Raw genomic sequence first — 25,109 nt, forward strand, 5'->3', positions numbered from 1 at the left:
GGAAAACCTCCCTGGTCTTTGTGGTTGAATCTGTGTTTGAAATTCACTGCTCGACTGAGGTACCTTACTGATAATTGTATGTGTTGGGTACAGAGATGAGGTAGTAATTCAAAAATCATGTTAAACACTATTATTGCACACAGAGTCCATGCAACTTATTATGTGGCTTGTTAAGCAAACGTTTACTCCTGAACTTATTTAGGCTTGCCATAACAAAGGGGTTGAATACTTAGTGACTCAAGACATTTCAACTTTTCATTTGTTATTAATTTGTAAAACATTTGAAAAACATAATTCCACTTTGACATTATGAGGTATTGTGTGTAGGCCAGTGACACAAAATCTCAATTTAATAAATTTTAAATTCAGGCTGTAACACAACAAAATGTGGCAAAAGTCAGGGGGTGTGAATACTTTCTGAAGGCACTGTATGTGCAACAAGTCATCTCTCTCTCTCTCTCTCTCTCTCTGAACAGTAATTCTTCCCTCAGATTATGCATGTATGAACTAGACATTGAAGCATCCAGCCCAAAGTGAGAGGTTTAAAAAATACTTTCTTAGTCACCAAAGTACCATGTTTTTAAACATTTGGTTTCCAGGGGGGCAGTGCGGGCCAAGAGGAAGGCCAAAAAGTGTCTCACTCCCTGGGTCAGAAAGCTCATAATTAGCTGGGTCATCGCAAGCACCAGCACCAGTGTAGATACTACCATGACCTGGTAGTATATGAGGAGCTGTAGGTCACGGGGGCATTTGCCAAAGTCGTAGGAGAAAGCAGTTTAGGGACAGGGACTGCACGTCAAACTAATTGCCAAATGTATCCAAAGAGATGAATTAATGAATTATCTGAATTAATGAATACAATGAGGAGCAGGTTACAACATTCTGGAACACGTGATGTTATAATCAGATTCTTCTATTACATCATGTTGGGTCCATATCTTGTGTATGTTTGACAGTGAACAGTAAACCCAATTCACTTTTACAAAGCACAGCTAGCCAACTAGTAGTTTGACTTGTAATTTGTACTGCCTACTTTTGAAAGACGATTTCTTTAATCAAAATGGCACAGCTCTCCCAGAAGGGTGGGCTGTGCAACATGAAGATGTTATTGTTGGCTGTTATTTTCTGTCTCCTTTCGCCTGTTGCTGCAAATGTGTTGGTGTCTTCAGAGCACAAGACTTTGATGCCAGTGAAGGACCACCCTATTCTGAACAACCCTGATGCTACAAAAGAACAAGTTGATAGTTTACGGGTGAAAGAATATTCTTCTCCAGGTAATGTGGGCCAGTTGACAAAAGGATATTCCTCAAAAAATGTCAAAGACCCCCCGGACTTTGTAGAGCCCCTGATTTCTGTTCCAGAGCACAAGCCGTTGATGCCAGTGAAGGACCACTCTGTTCAGAACAACCCTGATGCTACAAAAGAGACCAATTTTAAGTCATTGCTGGAACAACTTGAGAGTTTACGGGTGAAAGACGATTCTTCTCCAGGTAACGTGGGCCAGTTGACAAAAGGATATTCCTCAAAAATTCTAAAGAGCCCTCGGAGCTTGTAGAGCCCCTGATTTCTGTTCCAGAGCACAGGCCTTTGATGCCAGTGAAGGACCACCCTGTTCAGGACATCCCCAATGTTGCAAAATGGACCAAAATGGTGCAAGTGGACCAGATGCTGGAACAACTTCAGAGGATGAAAGATGATACTTTCCCAGGTAAAGCTAAAGTCCCACAGATGATTGTGGAGAAACGTATTCCTTATCTACAGGCTTACAAGCAAAAAGCATTGCAAGGTGACAACAACATCTTCAAAGAAAATCTTCAGGCTCCAGCTCCAAAAGCTCAGAAGAGCACCCTGAAGATCAAACCCAGAGTCAACATATTGACTGACCCTTCTTACTCCGAGCCACTTGTGAAGGTGAACCTGATTTTGGGGCTTGTTTTCTATGGCTTCATCGTAATAGTGGTTCTCTATGATGCTGTGAGAATCTCCAAGGAGGCTAGAAGGCGATCTGATGCTATTGCCACTGCCAGTGTGCCCCCATTTCTGACGATTCTGCAAAAGAGTTGCAGAAGTCAAAGGAGTTCATCTCCACTAAGGACAAATCTGAGTCGGAAAAGAGACCTGGAAAGAGTGCTGTCAGCCTGAGAGAGTGTGAGCCGCCTCTGCCTAGCATCCCAGATAACTTCCTTGTGCCTGACTCTGAGCCTGCCATCCAGGTGGCATTGAACCCATTCGACACCAAGCTAGCCAAAGTTGTATCTGACAATGCTGAGGCATCCAACTACGAGGCAACCGAGAAGCCCTGCTACACACAGTCTGGGCTCACTGAGGTTTGCGTCAATTAAGACTGAGGACTACTTCTTAAACCAAGTGATATTGAATAAAAGCTGCAGATATTACATCTCCAAATGAGATCACATGGAGACTGTCACCTTTGAAGACTTCCATTTTCTGTTTGTAATTTAATTTCTTTAGAATAGTAATAAAAATATATTGCATTTAAAACATATGTTTCAAGTTATTTTGGGGGTATTTTGATTTGTTGTTGTACTGTTGTGTTGTAAATGCAATAGGCAACATTATTTAATTGATAAAATAATATATTTTACAGAGAAAAAAAAATAGTTAAACATTAAAGAGATTCTTCTGTACTTTTGTATACTTTTTTGCCAGTAGTTCTGAAAGTAGCACTCACGAGCCAAAAGTGTTCCCAGAGAATTGCGTACTACGTCACATATGTGCAGATACAGTGCCTTCAGAATGTATTCATACCCCTTGACTTAATCCACATTTTGTTGTGTTACAGCCTGAATTCAAAATGGATTAAATAGATTTTTTCTCACCCATCTACACAACATACAGAAATATCTAATTTGCAAAAGTATTCACACCCCTGAGTCAATACATGTTATAATCACCTTTGGCAGCAATTACAGGTGTGAGTCTTTCTAGGTAAGCCTCTAAGACAGGGGTGTCAAACGTACGGCCCGCGGGCCGGATCAGGCCCGCAAACGGGTTTAATCCGGCCCGCGAGATGATTTTGAAAGAAAAAAAAAAAAAAAAAACGTTTTTTTTTTTTTTTTTTATTCAATAAAATAAACTGCTGTTCCAATTGCGTCCACTGGATGGCGCAATAGCAATTGTGTTAAGCAAGCAAACTGTTTATACCGGGGCAGAGCAAGTAGATCAAGCACGTGCAGCCAATGAGATACTTTGTTTTGCCCGCAATATTTATTACGGCTTCTACTTTTAACATTATGTGCTTTGGCACCCTCATTGCCCCAATATGTCTCTGTCAAAAAAGAGAAAAGTGGACACAGAGTGCAGAGTGTTCCAAGAAAAATGGTCATCCTATTTAATCACGGAATTGAATGGGAAAGCTGTATGTTTGGTGTGTTCAGAGCATGTTGCAGTGCTGAAAGAATATAACCTTCGTCGCCACTATGTGAGTCTTCATGCCGACAAATATGACAACTTTCAAGGACAGCGGAGATGAGAGAAGGTGAATGAACTGTTGGCGGGTCTGAAGAAACAGCAGTCTGTGTTTACTCACAGCCGAGACATCAGTGACGCTGCAGTGAAAGCTAGCTACCTCATTGCTAATGAAATCGCAGTGGCTTCAAAACCATTTAGTGAGGGTGAATTTGTAAAAACATGCATGATGAAGGCAGCGGAGATTGTGTGCCCTGAAAAGCAGCAGGCTTTTGCAAATATCAGCCTGACAAGAAACACAGTTGCAGACAGGATTTCCGATCTTTCAGTGGATTTGGACAGCCAGTTGAAGCAAAAAGTAAAGTCATTTATTGCGTTTTCGGTTGCAATTGATGAAAGCACGGACATTACAGATGTTGCACAACTGGCCATTTTTTCATCCGCGGAGTTGATGACACATTGACCGTCACCGAGGAGTTCGTGGAGTTGGTGCCGATGACAGATACAACGACAGCAGCTGATATTTTTACCGCACTCGTCGGCGCGCTGGACAGGGTCGGAGTGGACTGGTCCCGCGCTGTCAGCCTGGCTACAGATGGTGCGCCCTCAATGATCGGGAAAAAAGCAGGCGTTGTGACAAAGTTCAGAGAGAAAGTGCAATCTGCAAATGGAGGACGTGATTTTTGACTTTTCACTGTATTTTGCACCAGGAGGCTTTGTGTTGCAAGTCATTAAAGATGGATAACGTCATGAAGGTGGTCATCCAAACTGTTAATTTCATCCGATCCAGAAGCCTGAATCACCGTCAGTTTGACAGCCTTCTCAGAGAGAAAGACCACATCTATGGCCTGCCATACCACACTGAGGTAAGATGGTTAAGCCGAGGTGCTGTGCTGAGGCATTTCTTTGATTTACGAGAAGAAATTGAACAGTTCATGGAAGAAAAGGGCAAACCAGTGTTAGAATTTCATTCCGCAGAATGGATGCCGGACCTTGCATTTATGGTGGATGTTACAGAGCACCTGAATAACTTGAACAAACAGCTGCAAGGGCGCAACAAAGTTGTCACGTGGTATTATGACAGCATACGTTCTTTCAAGTTGAAGCTGTCATTGTGGGAGACGCAACTTGCCGGTGGTGATGCAGCTCACTTCCCCTGTCTGAAAAATGTGTGTGCGACCCAACATGTGGCAGACATGAAGCGGTTCAAAGATAAAATAACGGGACTGTTACGGGAGTTTGAGCAACGCTTTCAGATTTATGTATATGTTTTTATGTTGATGTGCTATTGTTTTTAATTGTTTTTATTTTATTTGTATATTTAACCTATTCTTGACTCTGTGGTTCTTGCACTTGTTTTGGGAACAGGATTTCATTCTTTTTATCTACATTTCTGCCTGAGAAATGACACCCTGATATAGTTCTGTGATCTGTGAAACAGTTCTGTTAATCACTGAGGCATTGTGTGTTTGTGTGTTCTTTTTCTTTAGAATTTTCAAATAAACTTGACGTGTTTTATGATTAATAGTGATGTTGTGCTTGTACTATTTTGGACACACTGTCCTCAGGCTCCAGCTTTATGTTGTATGTTGATCGTATTAAAACAAAGAAAACAATCTGAAGTTGTTGTTTTTAAGTTATATATACCATGATTTTTCCGGTCCGGCCCACTTGGGAATAGATTTTCCTCCATGTGGCCCCTGAGCTAAAACGAGTTTGACACCCCTGCCTTACAGTATCCCCCTCCCCAGGGCCGGCTCCTGACGGCCTTCTACCTCTACCGGGTGGTCTTCCTCTGGGTCGGGGTCTTGGATGATCTGGGTGCTCAGCGTGGAAAGTGGCCTTGAGAGCGGGATCCAGTATGTCCTTAGCCGGAACCCAGGACCGTTCCTCAGGTCCATATCCCTCCCAGTCCACGAGATATTCGATGCCCCCTCGTCTCCGTCTTGACTCCAGTATCTCGTGGACTGTATAGGTGGTGTCCTGTTCATCCTCCAAAGGTGGTGTAGTAGGTTGTTGAGCGATTGGTGGATACATCGGGCTATAATGGACAGGTTTCAACAGGGAGACGTGGAACGTAGGGTTTATTCTGTAGTGTCGAGGGAGTAACAGACGGTAGGTGACAGGGTTAATACGTCTCTGAACTTTGAAAGGACCAATGTACCTGGGTTGGAGCTTCTTGCAGCTCCGTCGGAACCGCAGGTCTCGGGTAGACAGCCACACTCGTTGCCCGGGTTGATAAGTGGGAGTAGGTCTCCGGCGTCGGTCGGCGTGAGGTCTTTGCTGTTGTGAGGCTTGACTGAGATGTTGATGGGCCGTCTCCCAGACCTGCGCACTCCGACGGAACCACTCGTCCACCGCCGGTACCATCCCTGATGCGGTATCCCACGGGAACAGGGGGGTTGATACCCTAGAACACACTGGAAGGGCGTTAGCGTAGGGAGGTGTGAATGAGTGAGTTCTGAGCATACTCTACCCAAGGAAGGAATCGACTCCACTCTTGCGGCTGCCGCGAACATTGTTGCCGTAGATATTTCCCAATTTCCTGGTTGAGCCGTTCTGTCTGCCCATTGGCCTGGGGATGATATCCGGAGGTTAGGCTAACCGAGATGCCCAAGCGTTCGCAGAAGGCCTTCCATTCCGGGATACAAACTGGGGTCCCCGGGTCGGAAACAATATCCTCCGGGACACCAAACTGCCGGAACACCTGGGTAAACATAGTCTCAGCCATCTGAGTGGCGTTAGGCAAACGAGTCGTGGGTACTAACCGGCACATCTTGGAGAAACGATCGATGACCACGAGAATTACAGTATGGCCCTCTGATTCTGGTAGGTCGGTAACAAAGTCCATAGCAATGTGCGACCATGGTCGTTGAGGAGTTGGCAATGGCATCAGCTTACCCTCCGGTAGTGCACGAGGTACCTTGGACTGAGCACATACTGGACAGGATAAGACATAGTCTCTGACGTCATCTGTGAGGGAATCCTACCAGTATTTTCGGCTGATGAGTCGAGTAGTTCGAGTGATTCCGGGATGACCAGATCCCAGCGACGTGTGGCACCATTCCATCAGTTGAGGTCGAAGAGGAGCTGGCACAAACACCTTAGACCCCGGGGTTTCTGGAGGAGCTGGTTCCGCTTGTAAGCTCTCCTGAATCGTGTCATCAATAGCCCACCTCACCGGACCAGCACGGTAACTCATGGGGAGAATAGGTTCTGGCTCCACGGGTCTTTCCGTGCGCTCGAACCGTCGGGAAAGCGCGTCCGTCTTACCATTCTTGGACCCGGGGATATAAGAGACAGTGAATCGGAAACGGTTGAAGAATAAAGACCACCTTGCCTGTCGGGAGTTCAGTCGTTTGGCACTGTGAAGATACTCCAGGTTGCGGTGGTCCGTGAGCACTTGGAACGGATGCTCTGCTCCCTCCAACCAATGTCTCCACTCCTCCAGTGCTAACTTCACCGCCAGTAATTCCCGATTACCCACGTCATAGTTCTGCTCGGCAGAATTCAGTTTCCTTGAAAAGAAAGCACAGGGTCGTGATTTAGGCGGCTCACCTTGGCGTTGGGATAACACGGCTCCAACTCCAACCTCCGAGCGTCCACTTCCACGATAAACGGTAAGGTAGGGTCCGGCTGACATAGAATAGGAGCGGTGGTAAAGCGTTGTTTCAACGTCTCAAACGCACGCACTGCCCCCTCCGTCCAGTTCAGACCGCGACCCTTGTAGCTGGTCATCGCCGACAGGGGCGCTGCGGTTGTGCTGAAATTACGCACAAACCGTATATAGTAATTGGCAAACCCTAAGAACCTCTGGAGCTCCTTCACCGTCTGGGGTTGAGGCCAGTCTTGTACCGCTTGCACCTTGGATTCATCCAGTTTAACCCCGTCGGGAGTGAGTATGGCCCCAAGGAAGGAAATCGTAGTGACATGGAATTCACTCTTTTCTGCCTTCACGAACAGAGAATGTTGTAGGAGCCGATCCAGAACCTGTCGTACATGGGACACATGTTCACTCAGAGAGTTAGAATATATTAGGATGTCATCAATGTACACTATAACAAATCGATCAATCATGTCCCTGAAAATGTCATTCATGAACGCCTGGAATACTGAGGGCGCGTTGGTAAGTCCATAGGGCATGACACAATATTCGTAGTGTCCTCGATGTGTGATGAAGGCGGTCTTCCATTCATCCCCCTCTCTAATACGCACCAGATTGTACGCACTCCTGAGGTCCAGTTTACTGTACATGGAGGCCTGTCCCACCTGTTCAAGGGCTGCTGGAATCAAAGGAAGAGGGTAACGATTTTTGATGGTAATATCGTTCAACCCTCGATAGTCTATACAAGGACGCAGTCCGCCATCCTTTTCTTCACAAAGAAAAAACTGGATGCGGCGGGAGACGTCGATGGGCGAATGGCCCCTTGCTGTAGCGCCTCATCAATATACTGGCTCATCGCTTCTCGTTCCGGCTGTGACAACGGGTAGATTCTTCCACGAGGAGGTGTAGCTCCGGATAGCAGATCAATCCCGCAGTCCCAGGCCCGATGAGGTGGTAACACGGTAGCCCTCTCCTTGGAGAACACCTGCGCGTAATCCTGGTATTCTGTAGGGACCACAGTAGACACCGCACCCTGCGCATCCTCCACAGTAGACATTTTGCACGGTAAATTGAGGCACTCTGCCCTACATACCTCACTCCAAGCTGTGATATCGCCAGATTTCCAGGAGATGACCGGATCATGGAGGACGAGCCAGGGGTGGCCGAGAACTAGTGGCTCCCGTGGAGCGGAGATAACGAAAAAAAAGATGTTCTCCTGGTGTATGGAGCCCACTTGTAACTTGATTACCTCTGTACGGTGCGTAATGAACCCAGTGCCCATGGGCTCACCGTCTAGCGCGTTGACTCGCAGGGGAGGTTGAATTGGGATAAGTTGAACTCCCAACTCCTCAGCAAGACCCATATCCAGAAAGCTGGCAGCCGCTCCGGAATCAATAAGTCCTTCCAACCTGCGCACTTTCTCTCCGACAGATAAGGTAACTGGCACATACATTTGTTTCGATGTAATGTTCAAAACTTGATTCTTACTCACCGGTTTGGCAGTTCCGAGGCGATATCCTGGTGTACGGTTAGGTCGTACCGGACATTGACGAACGAAATGACCCGACTGACCACAATACAGGCATAGTCCGTCTTGCCGACGTTGTTGTCTCACCGAACCTTGTAGAGGTGACCGTCCCAGTTGCATAGGTTCCTCCTCAGATTCTCTCCTCCGCTCTGTCGATTGCATAGGACCAGTGATCGAGGACTCCCGGACTGTGGATGCCTTGTGTTGCACTATAAGATTATCAATAGAGATGGCTATTTTGATAAACTCATGTAGCGCAGTGATATCTCCTCGACAAGCCAACTCAGTCTGTACGTCTTTGCGCAGCCCTCTTCGGAAAACTGTGAGCAAAGCAGTCTCGCTCCATCCGCTACCGGCTGCTATAGTACGGAACTCTAAAGCGTAGTCGGCTACTGTGCGACGGCCCTGCTGAAGTTCGCATAGTTGGTCTCCCACACTACGCCCAGATACTGGGTGGTCGAACACCTCTTGAAACAGTCTCTTGAACTGAACTTCCGCATTCAACTCGGGGACCTCAGCTGCCCAAAGCGCAGTAGCCCAATCCAGTGCTCTTCCCGTTAGCAGAGAAATCATGAAATCCACCCTGCTACGGTCATCGGAAAAACATAGTACGATTATACGACATATACAGGGACGTCTGGAGTAGAAACCCCTGACATTTGCCAGGTTCCCCGTCGTACCTTGTAGGTAGAGAAATCGGAGGTGCATGACGAGGACTGACCGTGCTCGGGGTGGTGCCTTCAGCCGCACCAGCGTTGAGTAGCTGTAGGAGTTCATCCATCCGTTTCTCCTGTATCTCCCATCGCCTCTGTAATTCCGCTGGATCCATGGTATTGGCTAGGTATTCTGTAATGAATACTCGGACAGAGTGATAAGATCCAATCGCAGAATAGCGATGCTTTATTAGAGTACAGACAAGGGAATAGCTTAATCGTGGTCGGGCGGGCTGTGGTCAAAACCGGGCCAGGCATAGACAGGCAGAGGTACCAATGGAGCGGGCTTAGTCGTAGTCGAGGGCACAGGCACAGGATCAGAGGACGGTAATCACTGGGGTAGACAAGCAGAGGATTAAGCAATTCGGGGAGTCAAACAACAAGGCACGGGTCGGATACACGGGTAATCAAAAACAACAAACTCTCTCTCTCTCTCGGAACAAAACGCTTAGCAAGTCACAATGGAACAATACCTCGCGCCGACTGAGCTTCTGAGCACACCTTAAATCCTACACTAATTACTGACAGGTGTGCTCAGAACTCAGGTGAACCAGATCGAGTCTGATGACTCCCCCTCTCTGTAGATCGGGGAAGTGTCAGACTCTGTCTAGACCCTGCCAACCCCCAATCCCTTACACTAGGCAATAGTTGTCTCGCCTTAGATTGTACATTCCTCTGATTACTGCAGCTTATTCCATTAATTTAGTTTCAAATATCACCTAATAAACCGTTCCATCCCACAGCATAGTAAACACCACCTATGAACTGTTGAAAATCCCCTAAATTCAACATAACAACCCTTTATAAACATCATGCTGGGTGTGTTTTTTATTTATTTGAAAAACCCAATTGAAAAATAACAATCAAAGATAGTTAGGCTCAACTTAATTTGGTAGCTCCCTCTTATGACCTAAATATTGCCTAACTTCACTACTGCTCCCCCTTGCCCTGAGCAACACTCCAATGAGATAAGCTAATCTCTTTCTCCTGGTTATACATTTTGTTAACCTTCAATTACCATCCGTAATCTAAAGATGGTAGTACACACAAAACATGATACAGATATCCCCAGTCCTAACCCATGAATAATGTTTGTATCACCTAATTCCTTATAACTAATCCATAAAATCCCTTAAAATTCCTTGAGTATACAAAGATTATTTAATTGATTACTCTAAATCTGCTACATCTGATCTCATTTCAAATGATCCATTATCAATTATTTGATCCACCCCCTAAGAAAATCTCTCTCCCCTTCTATTCTGGAGTTCTACCTCTACCAGCTATTTCCCCTAGTGGCCATTAAATACTCTGCTCTCGTCTGTTCCTTTTCTTACTCTGTTAGTTTCTGCTTTTCAAGCTCCAGAAACGGTTGTCTCTGTCTCTCAGCCTGCTTGTTTTTCAAACCTAAACAGTTTCCTTCTCTCTATTTCTTTTATTCTCTCCCTCTCTAACTTCCTCTGTCTCTCTAAGTCTGTCTCTGCCTCTCCTTTTTCCCGCCAACCAGAGCCACAAATCATTCTCCTTGTCCTCAACTCAACCCTCACAGCTCTATCGCTACTTCAGTTCGCCATCCAATTTCTTCAACTGTTCTCTCTGATTCGGCCCTAATCAATAAAACAAACACTTGATATCGTTGATAAGCATACATTTAAGGATGATATTCCATAATGTCATTCGTACTTGTAACATATTTTCATAGACCTATCTTATGCAACTTTTAATACACGTAAAAACTCTCTCTCTCTCCACCCATTCCCTATTGAATAAGTGCGTCTTCCTAGTTACCCCATAATCACGCCTCAAATCTTTTATTCAGCATTTAACCAACCAAATACTAAGTAGTATCCGGTTATCATTTATACCTGCCGTTGAATTCCCTCATACACACACACTTCACCCCATGCCATTCAAATGCCCAACACAACAGAACAGTCAATGCAACTCTCTATTGGCTCTTCAAGTCGCTCCGGACCAGAGCGTCTGCCAAATGACCAAAAATGCAAATGTAAATATTCTCTACTTTCTCACTCATTACGTACGTCTACGTTTGAGTGCGAAAGTTCATACATATGCATCGTTGGACTTTATAGGTACAGTGGGGGAAAAAAGTATTTAGTCAGCCACCAATTGTGCAAGTTCTCCCACTTAAAAAGATGAGAGAGGCCTGTAATTTTCATCATAGGTACACGTCAACTATGACAGACAAATTCAGAATTTTTTTTCCAGAAAATCACATTGTAGGATTTTTAATGAATTTATTTGCAAATTATGGTGGAAAATAAGTATTTGGTCACCTACAAACAAGCAAGATTTCTGGCTCTCACTGACCTGTAACTTCTTTAAGAGGCTCCTCTGTCCTCCACTCGTTACCTGTATTAATGGCACCTGTATGAACTTGTTATCAGTATAAAAGACACCTGTCCACAACCTCAAACAGTCACACTCCAAACTCCACTATGGCCAAGACCAAAGAGCTGTCAAAGGACACCAGAAACAAAATTGTAGACCTGCACCAGGCTGGGAAGACTGAATCTGCAATAGGTAAGCAGCTTGGTTTGAAGAAATCAACTGTGGGAGCAATTATTAGGAAATGGAAGACATACAAGGCCACTGATAATCTCCCTCGATCTGGGGCTCCACGCAAGATCTCACCCCGTGGGGCAAAATGATCACAAGAACGGTGAGCAAAAATCCCAGAACCACACGGGGGGACCTAGTGAATGACCTGCAGAGAGCTGGGACCAAAGTAACAAAGCCTACCATCAGTAACACACTACGCCGCCAGGGACTCAAATCCTGTAGTGCCAGACATGTCCCCCTGCTTAAGCCAGTACATGTCCAGGCCCGTCTGAAGTTTGCTAGAGTGCATTTGGATGATCCAGAAGAGGATTGGGAGAATGTCATATGGTCAGATGAAACCAAAATATAACTTTTTGGTAAAAACTCAACTCGTCGTGTTCTCCTCCCAAAGAATGCTGAGTTGCATCCAAAGAACACCATACCTACTGTGAAGCATGGGGGTGGAAACATCATGCTTTGGGGCTGTTTTTCTGCAAAGGGACCAGGACGACTGATCCGTGTAAAGGAAAGAATGAATGGGGCCATGTATCGTGAGATTTTGAGTGAAAACCTCCTTCCATCAGCAAGGGCATTGAAGATGAAACGTGGCTTGGTCTTTCAGCATGACAATGATCCCAAACACACCGCCCGGGCAACGAAGGAGTGGCTTCGTAAGAAGCATTTCAAGATCCTGGAGTGGCCTAGCCAGTCTCCAGATCTCAACCCCATAGAAAATCTTTGGAGGGAGTTGAAAGTCCGTGTTGCCCAGCGACAGCCCCAAAACATCACTGCTCTAGAGGAGATCTGCATGGAGGAATGGGCCAAAATACCAGCAACAGTGTGTGAAAACCTTGTGAAGACTTACAGAAAACGTTTGACCTGTGTCATTGCCAACAAAGGGTATATAACAAATTATTGAGAAACTTTTGTTATTGACCAAATACTTATTTTCCACCATAATTTGCAAATAAATTCATTAAAAATCCTACAATGTGATTTTCAGGATTTTTTTCCCTCATTTTGTCTGTCATTGTTGACGTGTACCTATGATGAAAATTACAGGCCTCTCTCATCTTTTTAAGTGGTAGAACTTGCACAATTGGTGGCTGACTAAATACTTTTTTCCCCACTGTACCTCTCAAATAATCGCTTTGTGGTGTTTTTAGCCAATTCTTAATTGACACGAATCATTTTTTCAAATATTTTCCTTTGTTACCGTTAAAACACTTTTGCGCTTAAAAAAAACACTCGCTGTCTCTAGCCCCTCCTTTCGCTGTTTTTTTCAAATTAGTTCCACAGTGTACATGCATCTGTTTGATCATAAATTCTAATTTTTCTACTTCGAGATGCCCAATAAATTCATACCTCTTCTCCCAAATGGATCCATAAAACATATTTCTTCGATCTCTTTCTAACATATATCTTTCATCCCCTGTTAATTCTCGGACTTCTTTAGAAGATGTCTTTCCCATGGTGGAACAATAAGAAATCCCCCCCCTTTTTGGTTTTAAATAATTCACTCCCAAATTATTTTCGTAGGAGCTAATATCTTAGTGTGCCTCTTGCTTTTGTAATTAACCATTTAAAATTATTTAACCCCTAACCCAGAGTTTTTATTTAAAACTCCGGTTTCATGAAAAGAGTAAGTTACCCAATTTTTCTCACGCGACTTATTTTTTGCTCCTTCCTTGAAATAATGATCACGTCTCCCGATGGATTAAGTCTCACACATATACGACCTTATCATTTGCCAAACTTGTTTGCAAAGTTCTAGCAAATGCCCAGTCGTATACGCTACTCCCGACTCATCCATCTCACACGATGATCATTATTTCCCTGTTTATACTGTTACACTGCAATTCGTACAATGACAATATTAACTAGTTTACATTTGTGATTGCAATTCACTCCATGTCATTTCGGACTAGTTTATTTTTGTAATAGCTATTTACTTAGGGTCATTTTCGGACCCTCCCCAGTCGTAATAATTATTACCTTCTTTGAGATTTTGGTAACCTGTCTGCCCCCTACAAGAATTCCTATTCTTATACAAGTTCAAATCATTTCCCCAAAAACCATGAATAAAATTACTGACCTTTTCCTTGCAGTTTGGATTTAAATAATTTTTCAAACTCGTTAACGTCTTTATCGTTCATAAAGAGTAATCACCGGCCTGTTTATAACCTTAACGTCGAAGGCCAGGACTCATTCACGGATGCTATCACCCGCCCGTGCACGGGTTTCGGTGTCTTCAGAACGATAAAGATGTATTTAAGATCCGGCTCGAAGGACCAATCTGTCATGTGAATTTCTATCTCTAATTCAACCTAAGCTTGAATCATTACCAGAGGTTGTAAGGCTCTGGTTGTAATCATCAATGATTCAAGGTCCACAACCCACAAGTCTTATCTGTATTTTTATTCATGGAGAGAGCTCTGGCGCCAAAGACACAAACATGCGATTTTATACCTCCTGGACTTGACTCCTCCCACCTTTAGGTGACTTTTCTAAACAGTTTCCGCCTTCCCTCTTGAATGTTTAGTACCGCCCCCTCTGTTAGTGGGTTGACACTACATGATAATTCTAACATTTATACTGTATTTGGGGTGAAATCCTTTAGTCATTATTCTTAAAATCCAAATTAATCTAACACTCTGCTGTTGGGACAGCTTTATGTAGGCCCTAACAGTTTGTGGGAACCGTTTGTCACCATTATAGTGCAATTAATGTATTGTGTAGTGTTGTGTTATGGCTTTGCTGGCATGCCCAACATGAATTTGTGCATGACTGAGGCAGATGCGGTGCGACTCGAGTTTCGCCATCAGGTGGAAGACGGTGTTCCCTCTTTGGTCAGTCTCACCGGAGGAAAGGAAGGAGAGAGCAGGGATCATGAAAGGTGGACCTCTGCTGCTCTCTCCCTCCGCTGAGACTAATGCTGCGTTCAAAACAACTGGGAACTGGGAACTCGGAAATCTCCGACCTCCGACTTCAGTGCGTTCAAAACAACTGGGAACTCAGGAATAAAACGAGCTCCGACTGGGAAAAATCGATTTGAACAGTCATCCAACTCGGAATTCCAACTCAGGCCTCTTTCTAGAGTTCCGACTTTCCAAACTGAAGATCACTGACGTCATGATTTGACATCGTATTTTTCAGTTCCCAGTTGTTTTGAACGCAGCACATTGACATGTTCAAAACAACTGGGAACTCGGAAAAGATCCGACTGGGATAAAACGTTTTGAATGGCCATCCAACTCGGAATTCCAAGTCGGAAACTCAGGCATCTTTCTAGAGCTCCGACTTTCCAACCTGAAGATCACTAACGTCATGATTTGACCTCGTTTTTTTACCATCAGATGCAGATACCATCAGTCCAGTAAAATAAAAAAGCAAATGATTTCAATGTGTGGTCTGCAGTGCCTCGCAAGTGCTACACCAACTGATCTATTTTGTTATCAAAGCTCAAGTTTAGAAATATAATATGGTCTGAGAATAACAATCTTGGCAGGCCAGGCATATTGCCAATATGCTGTGATAATGTATTAGGCCTACTGCCCAAAAGTCATTTTTACAGAACTGTTTTTATTAGGTTAATGTAACATTTAAGTATTGTTTAAAATCAAAACTGAGCGGTAGATCTCGGCTTCTTTTTGACTGCAAAAGTGATCTTGACTCAGGGTATTAACATCCAATTGAGTGACTAGTATAGTCCCTCAAGCGAAATAGAATGAAGGTTACTCATGTAACCACGGTTCTATGAGCTAGGGACTATGCTAGTCCAGATGTCGGTTCCCTTGTAGCCTTGGGAAGAGTCTTGATGAATTGATGCTACGTGCCCAGGTATTTATAGGGGGTGGGCGCACGCGCATCACACCCGTGGCACGGAATTACTCTGATATTAATATTTAGACTCATCCTGCCGCCAGGCGAAAGGATATCCCATTGAGTGACTATTAGCCCATAGAGCCGTGGTTACGTGAGTAACCTTCGTTTTTCTAATGAGCAACAGAAAAACACACCTGCCAATCTGCGTGTTCAGCGGCTCTTTAAAGGGTACCTTAATGTAAAGTGTTACTCAATGCGCTACATTGTCATCTGAGAATATCACCACGATACAAAGCAGCTTTCATACATATGGTGGTATAGCAGCAAGAAGAGTTGAAAATCTACTGACCTACAATAGGGTAGCCTAGTAGTTGCACCATCATCAGAGCGGCGAAAATCACCAAGTAGAATAATGAGACCTCTGACCATTTTTATCCAAAGTTAAATCATCATGATCTACTTTTGCATTTTATAGGCCATACTACAAGCGCCTTTGTCTTCTACATTGGGTGTTTATTTGACCATGATTATTTTGAACTATCATGACTATACATTTTTTAAACTGTCAATTATAATTCAAATTTTATTTTTTCGTGATAAAATCAATTACTGGTAGTTTACTAATTAATCTGAATATTAACCCCAGATCATATACTTCCAAGTTATTCCATAAAATAAAGCTAGGCTACTTACTAACCTACTTTCAAAAATATAGCCTATTATAGTCTGATCAGTGCGACGTGTTAATTCCCTCCTCATGGATACTAGGCCAGTAATGAATGTCTAATTATGCCACTACCTCTCCTCGTCACAGAGATAGTGGTTAATCAGACTTTAATTGATTATTTGCTCTTAATTACTGCAACCCCTTAGTTACGCGGGAAATATGTTTTGCATCTGATTCACAGTGAAATAAGTAAAAAGCAAAGGCCGGATCTTTAATTTTGCATTTATAGGCCTAGTAATTTGAAGTGGTAAAATAGCTTGACCATGCTTCCACACGTTGTTCCTCGTTCTACCACCAGATGACAGTGCTAGCCAAGACCCAGGCGCGTTCATCAGGACGCAACGTTTTGGAACGTTCAGAACTTCAGATAGAAATATGCCTCTCTGATGTATACTATAAGGATTCACGTCGTCTCTATTGGTGGAATTTCTGTCTGCAACGTTCGACAACGTGGCGGTGAAATCCTCAACCAGATCCATTTTTGTCATTGTAGTCCATTCTTTCGTGCACGTGCTTTTCAGGCAGGCCTACAGTTTATGTAATCGCCTAACATTGATTATAGGTAAGTATAAATGGTTATTGTGTAATTGTATTGCTCTTTTTGGGGTTAACTTTGGGCACGTTAATTTCGAATAATTTCATTGTTGCATAACCCTTAGATCTACAACACTTGTAATGGACAAATATCAACTGGTCAATTTAGTATGTTATGGGCTCTAGATATAAATCATAATTATGTCTAGACCCCATCAGATACAACACATGATAACAGAATTGGAATATTAAATATTCTAGTCGGCCTCAACTGAGTTGTTTTCTATGGCCTGTCAGCACGATCCATAATGGTGCTTAGTATCATATGACCTGGGGACAAAACCTGTTGTCAGAGCCAGGAGAGTATCCAGTGATGAGAACCCTGGCTGTGGCCAGGGATAATTGTGTGAACCATTGGGAAGTGTGCAGGTGCTTTTTATAAAATGGCAGTCTAGTCTGGAGCAGGAGGATGAGATGACATGTAACCATACCTTACAGTAGGCCTCCTGTAAATGTATCATCTCATGATAAACTAAACATACTATCTGATGTAGATAAACAGCTTTGCTCAAGTCCCCATAATTTCACATATAGCCCTGTGCAACATATATGAAATATGCAACACTTGAGGGAAAGCCAGGAAGTCTGTAGCTCAATTGGTAGAGCATGGCGCTTGTAACGCCAGGGTAGAGGGTTCGATCCCCGGGACCACCCATACGTAAAAATGTATGCACACATGACTGTAAGTCGCTTTGGATAAAAGCGTCTGCTAAATGGCATATTATATTAGTCTGCTCTTTCCTCACCATCAGAGATCCCACCCCATTGTCCTTTGTGCATGATCACTGACCACAACACATCTGAATGAAGGAGAAGATCAGGTCAACATAAAACCCTCCCCCTAGACACCATCTCTGAAAGAATGTGTGGAAACAATATGGTGGAAAAACTGTTCACTGAGCTTACAAGGCTATGTGGAGCTATAACCACGTTTCGTACACCCATGGGATCCTTTCAGATCCAGGGGAAGGGGTAAGAGGTTGATTTGGGACTGATAAGGTATCCCCCTCACAATCACAAATAAAAGAGTAGAGTCCTTTGGAGTAGAGAAAATAGATCCACATGTCTTTCAAATGAAAAGAGAGACGGAAAGGAACTGCCCTAAAAGATTAGTGGAAAATACTCTCTGGAGAATTAAGAGAGAGAACTTATGAGGAAAGGAGAGGACGGCAACAAGTATTTGATGCAACGACAGAGGGAAAGACAGACCATTTTTTATGGAGATGAAAAGAGTGGAGTAGGCCTATAGCGCGAGAAAAATAATACACTTTTCCAGCAGAGAGGAGCGCAACGTCTTCAAAGCGGGCCGCGTAGATGGGATCGTAACAGTCTGTCCAGTTGCATTCTGTCCCCGTGATATCACGTCTCCACCCCTTCATTACTCACAGGCTCACTAGCGGGGTGGGGGGGTTGTTGTGTGGGAGGGAGGCTCGGGCAGGGGGACTCTTTTGTGTTATTCAACGATGCAGTTAATCTAAAGACCTGTGATGGACGTCTTTCCTCCCTCCCTCCTCCCTTGGAGTCCTGGGTGGTTGGGGGAGGGGATGGATGGATGGATGGCGGGGGGAGGGTAGGAGATGGAGAGAGAGAGAGTAAGAGGGGGCGGGGGATAGGTTATTAGTCAGCATGGCAAAAAGGAGAGCAGCAGGAGATGTGATACTTGTTTTCCTACTTCTCTCTCTCAATTCAATTCAAATAACTTTATTGTCATGCGAAACATGTTTACATTGCCAAAGCAAGTGGAATAGGTAATAAACCAAAGTGAAATAAACAATCAGAAATTAACAGTAAACATTACACTCACAAAAGTTTCAAAAGAATAGAGACATTTCAAATGTTATATTAGGCTATGAACAGTGTTGTAACAATGTGCAAATAGTTTGAATTTCCAATGGTATTTGTGCTTCACTGGTTGCAGGTTTCTTGTGGCAACAGGTCACACATCTTGCTGCTGTGATGGCACACTGGTATTTCATCTTAATAGATATGGGAGTTTATCAAAATTGGATTTGTTTTTGAATTCTCTCTCTCTCTCACACACACGTTACATTCTTCTATCCTTGTGGGACCTAAAATTCATTTCCATTCAAAATCCTATTTTCCCTAACTCTTACCATAAACATAACCCTAACCTTAAACCGTAACCCTAACCTAACTCCTAATCCCAACCCTAATTGTAACCCTAATCCCTAAATTTAAAACAGTCTATGTCCTCATGGGGATGTGGGAATAGACCCCACAAGTAATAACTGTCCTTGTTTTACTATCCTTGTGGGGACTTTTGGGGATTTTAGGTCCCCACAAGGATAGAAGAACCAACCCACACACGCACACGCATGCACACATACTTATGTGTGCTCTCCAGCCCACTCAACTTCGCTGGCACTCACACATTCACCCACTCCCCTTTCTTCCTCCTAATGACAGTTGAGTGTGAGAGGAGTCTCAGTGTGAGGGCCCTAGCTGCTCTCTCCCTCAGGCCCTGGTTCTTTGTAGTGTAATGTAGTGGCAGTTCTAAGCAGGGAGCTGGGTTGTAAATATGTCTGCTAAACAATCAGCAGCCCCATCTCCTCGGCCCCTTAGCAACAATCTAAGATGGGGACTGGAGGAGTGGGGGTTGGAGTGATAAACACACATCAATGCCCCGGTGTGTGTGTGTGTTGCGTGTGTGTATGCGTGTGTGTGTGAATACTGTGCAACAGCACTAGTGGAAAGTTTGTCAGTGCACTTGACGGTGACTGGATAAATATGTAAGCCAGTCATGTGGATTAATTCCTAGAAATTATAAAATTAGTTGCATTATCAGTAAGGTACATACTGTATCCATTAGGTCAAACACAGTTCAATTTAACAAAATTAAATGCACTAACACACATTTATCCCATATTACAAGCAAAAACTCAAACAGGAAGTACCAGTGACACGCTCAATATGGAAGTGGTCCGATGAAGCGGATGCTAAACTACAGCACTGTTTAGCTAGCACAGACTGGAATATGTTCCGGGATTCATCCGATGGCATTGAAGAGTTTACCAAATCAGTCACCGGCTTCAATTATAAATGCATCGACGACGTCATCAAACAGTGATCATACGTACATATCCCAACCAGAAGCTATGTATTACAGTCAACATCCGCACTGAGCTAAATGCTAGAGCTGCCGCTTTCAAAGAGCGGGACACTAATCCGGACGTTTATAAGAAATCCTGCTGCGCCCTCCGACGAACCATCAAACAGGCAAAGCGTCAATACAGGACCAAGATCGAATCCTACTACACCGGCTCTGATGCTCGTCGGATGTGGCAGGGCTTGCAAACTATCACGGATTACAAAGGGAAACCCAGCTGCGAGCTGTCCAGTGACACGAGCCTACCAGATGAGCTAAATACCTGCTATGCTCGCTTCGAGGCTAGCAACACTGAACCATGCATGAGAGCACCAGCTGTTCTGGACGACTGTGTGATCACGCTCCGTAGCCAATATGAGAAAGACCTTTAAACAGGTTGACATTCACAAGGCAACAGGGCGCGCGCTGATCAACTCTAATCAAGTTGTAGAAACATCTCAAGGAGAATCAATGGAAACAGGATGCACCTGAGCTTAATTTCGATTCTCATACAGTGAGGGAAAAAAGTATTTGATCCCCTGCTGATTTTGTACGTTTGCCCACTGACAAAGAAATGATCAGTCTATAATTTTAATGGTAGGTTTATTTGAACAGTGAGAGACAGAATAACAACAAAAAAATCCAGAAAAACGCATGTCAAAAATGTTATAAATTGATTTGCATTTTAATGAGGGAAATAAGTATTTGACCCCTCTGCAAAACATGACTTAGTACTTGGTGGCAAAATCCTTGTTGGCAATCACAGAGGTCAGACGTTTCTTGTAGTTGGCCACCAGGTTTGCACACATCTCAGGAGGGATTTTGTCCCACTCCTCTTTGCAGATCTTCTCCAGGTCATTAAGGTTTCGAGGCTGATGTTTGGCAACTCAAACCTTCAGCTCCCTCCACATATTTTGTATGGGATTAAGGTCTGGAGACTGGCTAGGCCACTCCAGGACCTTAATGTGCTTCTTCTTGAGCCACTCCTTTGTTGCCTTGGCCTTGTGTTTTGGGTCATTGTCATGCTGGAATACCCATCCACGACCCATTTTCAATGCCCTGGCTGAGGGAAGGAGGTTCTCACCCAAGATTTGACGGTACATGGCCCTGTCCATCGTCACTTTGATGCGGTGACGTTGACCACAACATCTGACCACAACACTTTCACCCAGTTCTCTTCTGAATCATTTAGATGTTCATTGGCAAACTTCAGACGGGCCTGTATATGTGCTTTCTTGAGCAGGGGGACCTTGCGGGCGCTGCAGGATTTCAGTCCTTAACGGCGTAGTGTGTTACCAATTGTTTTCTTGGTGACTATGGTCCCAGCTGCCTTGAGATTATTGACCAGATCCTCCCGTGTAGTTCTGGGCTGATTCCTCACCGTTCTCATGATCATTGCAACTCCACGAGGTGAGACCTTGCATGGAGCCCCAGGCCAAGGGAGATTGACAGTTATTTTGTGTTTCTTCCATTTGCGAATAATCGCACCAACTGTTGTCACCTTCTCACCAAGCTGCTTGGCGATGGTCTTGTAGTCCATTCCAGCCTTGTGTAGGTCTACAATCTTGTCCCTGACATCCTTGGAGAGCTCTTTGGTCTTGGCCATGGTGGAGAGTTTGGAATCTGATTGATTGATTGCTTCTGTGGACAGGTGTCATTTATACAGATAACAAACTGAGATTAGGAGCACTCCCTTTAAGAGTGTGCTCCTAATCTCAGTTCGTTACCTGTATAAAAGACACCTGGGAGCCAGAAATGTTTCTGATTGAGAGGGGGTCAAATACTTATTTCCCTCATTAAAATGCAAATCAATTTATAACATTTTTGACATGTGTTTTTCTGGATCTTTTTGTTCTTATTCTGTCTCTCACTGTTCAAATAAACCTACCATTAAAATTATAGACTGATCATTTCTTTGTCAGTGGGCAAACGTACAAAATCAGCAGGGGATCAAATACTTTTTTCCCTCACTGTAGCAAAGGGTCTGAATACTTTAACATAACAAAATGTGGAAAAATCAAGGTGTCTGAATACTTTCCGAATGCAAGTTATAGTTATTCATTGTGTATTTATTCTTCTTGTTATTATTTTTCAATTTGCTATAATTTTTCTTGTTTTTTCTCTGCATTGCTGGGAAGGGCCCGTAAGTAACCATTTCACTGTTAGTCTACACCTGTTGTTTACGAAGCATGTGACAAATACATTTTATTTTATTTTATTCTATTCCTATTTAACAACACATTCTTTAGACATGCACATACGCAATCACACATGCATAAACACACACAGAGAGAGAGAGAGAGAGGGAGGAATGAAGGAAGGAAGATGACTCAATTAAGCCCCAAAACAGGCAGGGGAGTGGGAACATCGGTCAGCTCACAGTGGAGATCCATCTATTCCCATCTCTTCCCAATCGATACTCAGTGTCACGATGAGATAATTTATGGGGCCACAATCATTATGAAATATTATGGGTCAGAGAGGGACGTGATAAAACACTGTAGCAGCTGCCTGAAGACGGATGCCTCTAAAAACCTCAGCTCGTATTTCACCGCTGTCGCTCCTTTCATTTAACACCCTGGTCCCTAAATCCGAACGATAGATATCGCCAAGGTAAAGTATGTGTAATGAGTGCTTGATTTTACTGTGAAATACAGTATGTCGTCCAGATAAGGTCTTCACTGTGAATTACACAGTGAATTACTTAATCCCAATGGGCTCTCACATATGTGGGATGTTGGAATGTTTGAATTTATTGTGCATTTAAAACTTTAGAGAGATTCTTGATTTTGTGGGGTGTTTACATTGACTTGAGCCAATTGTGAAATACAAAGGTTATCTTCCAATCAAATTCTGTTTCCAGGTTTCATGGGTGAATGAAAAACATCTGAATGTTGTTATGCTGAGAGAATCATTCTTAAGAATGTGTGCAATTAAACTAACTCAGTACATTTATTCAAACACTTTCTCACCTCATGGGAAGAATGTAATTTATTGACTTTCTCTATAAATACAGTTTACAGTTTTGATTGATTTGGGCCCCGAGTCTCTATTGGGCCTTCAAGCTATAGGAAAGCCCTACTTTTAAATACAGTTTCTTTCTCCGATTTCACAGTCGTATATCACCCCAGGGCCCCAAGGCTAATAGGGGTTAATTTCTATGAAAAATACTGTTTCTCACTCTGGCCCTCATGTTACAGAGATGCTTTAACTGACAAATACAGTACAGCCTCTCTTGGGCCTTGGAGCTACAGGGAAGCTTTGCTGTGAAATAAGGTTTCTTTCTGATTTCACAGCTACAGGAGGGAGGGACACTTTCTCTAAAACATCAAATCTCTCTAGGGAACCAAGGCCAAAGAGGGGTTAATTTCCCTGAGATAGGCTGTTTTCTCACTCTGGCCCTAAAACTACAGGCAAGCTGAATTTCACTGCTATAAATTCCCTCAGGGACTGTGTAGTGAAAGGCCCCTGGTTGGTTTTTCTCTGGGTTTTCTCAGTTACAGGGGCTGCTAAACTTCACAGTAAAATCTGGTGTCACTGTGAAGGCTTGAAGCGACAGTACTGGAGGACTATGTCTCTCTCGCTCTCGCTCTCTTTCAATTAAATTAAATTCAAAGGGCTTTATTGGCATGGGAAACATATGTTTACATTGCCAAAGCAAGTGAAATAGATAATAAACAAAAGTGAAATTAACAATAAAACATGAACAGTAAACATTACACTCACAAAAGTTCCAAAGGAATAGAGACATTTCAATTGTCATATTATGGCTATATACAGTGTTGTAACGATGTGCAAATAGTTAAAGTACAAAAGGGAAAATAAATAAACATGGGTTGTATTTACAATGGTGTTTATTCTTCACTGGTCACAAATGTTGCTGCTGTGATGGCACGCTGGTATTTCACCCAATAGATATGGGAGTCTCTCTCTCTCTCTCTCTCTCTCTCTCTCTCTCTCTCTCTCTCTCTCTCTCTCTCTCTCTCTCTCTCTCTCTCTCTCTCTCTCTCTCTCTCTCTCTCTCTCTCTCTCTCTCTCTCTCTCTCTCTCTCTCTCTCTCTCTCTCTCTCTCTCTCTCTCTCTCTCTCTCTCTCTCTCTCTCTCTCTCTCTCTCTCTCTCTCTCTCTCTCTCTCTCTCTCTCTCTCTCTCTCTCTCTCTCTCTCTCTCTCTCTCTCTCTGAAAAATACAAAAGAACAGATGAGCAAACACCCATCAACGTCTCAGGCCTGATTCTAATGACAGTGTTGTGTCGTGGCATATCTTAAACCATAGCTTCGATTGGCTAACAATATGGAATTACAGGACAGCAGTAGTATGTTGTGTTGTTGTCAGGGATTGTATCAAATTCCGAGTGGTGGGTTTGTACCCCTTGTGTATGATACTTGACCTAAACCCTCCCGAGTGGCGCAGTGGTCTAAGGCACTGCATCTCAATGCTTGAGGCGTCACTACAGACCCCCTGGTTCGATTCCAGGCTGTATCACAACCGGCCGTCATTGGGAGTCCCATAGGGCGGCGCACAATTGGCCCAGCGTCGTCCGGGTTTGGCCGGTGTAGGCCGTCATTGTAAATAAGAATTTGTTCTTAACTGACTTGCCTAGTAAAATAAAAAAATTATGCTAGCTGCATAAATGACACAGGAGAAGTCGGAGGGGTTTTCTATTGCAGTGTGAATACTATATAGGAAAATAAACTCAGCAAAAAAAGAAACGTCCCTTTTTCAGGACCCTGTCTTTCAAAGATAATTTGTAAAAATCCAAATAACTTCACAGATCTTAATTGTAAAGGGTTTAAACACTGTTTCCCATGCTTGTTCAATGAACCATAAACAATTAATGAACATGCACCTGTGGAACAGTCGTTAAGACCCTAGCAGCTTACAGACGGTAGGCAATTAAGGTCACAGTTATGAAAACTTAGGACACTAAAGAGGCCTTTTTACTGACTCTGAAAAACATCAAAAGAAAGATGCCCAGGGTCCCTGCTCATCTGAGTGAACGTACCTTAGGCATGCTCCAAGG

At 43.6% G+C, this 25,109-nt stretch overlaps 1 protein-coding gene across 1 annotated transcript; it reads left to right on the forward strand.

Annotated features, from left to right (window-relative positions):
- The first annotated feature begins 648 nt into the window (after nt 1–648).
- Nucleotides 649–2,457, forward strand: LOC121535128. Its single transcript, XM_045206085.1, has 2 exons — nt 649–1,490; nt 1,577–2,457. Exons 1-2 carry the CDS (start codon nt 1,061–1,063, stop codon nt 2,140–2,142), a joined length of 996 nt encoding a protein of 331 aa, XP_045062020.1. The 5' UTR covers nt 649–1,060; the 3' UTR covers nt 2,143–2,457.
- The last annotated feature ends 22,652 nt before the right edge of the window (nt 2,458–25,109 follow it).

Source organism: Coregonus clupeaformis, chromosome 21, assembly GCF_020615455.1.
Source record: "Coregonus clupeaformis isolate EN_2021a chromosome 21, ASM2061545v1, whole genome shotgun sequence".
In the NCBI taxonomy this organism is placed as follows: domain Eukaryota; kingdom Metazoa; phylum Chordata; class Actinopteri; order Salmoniformes; family Salmonidae; genus Coregonus; species Coregonus clupeaformis.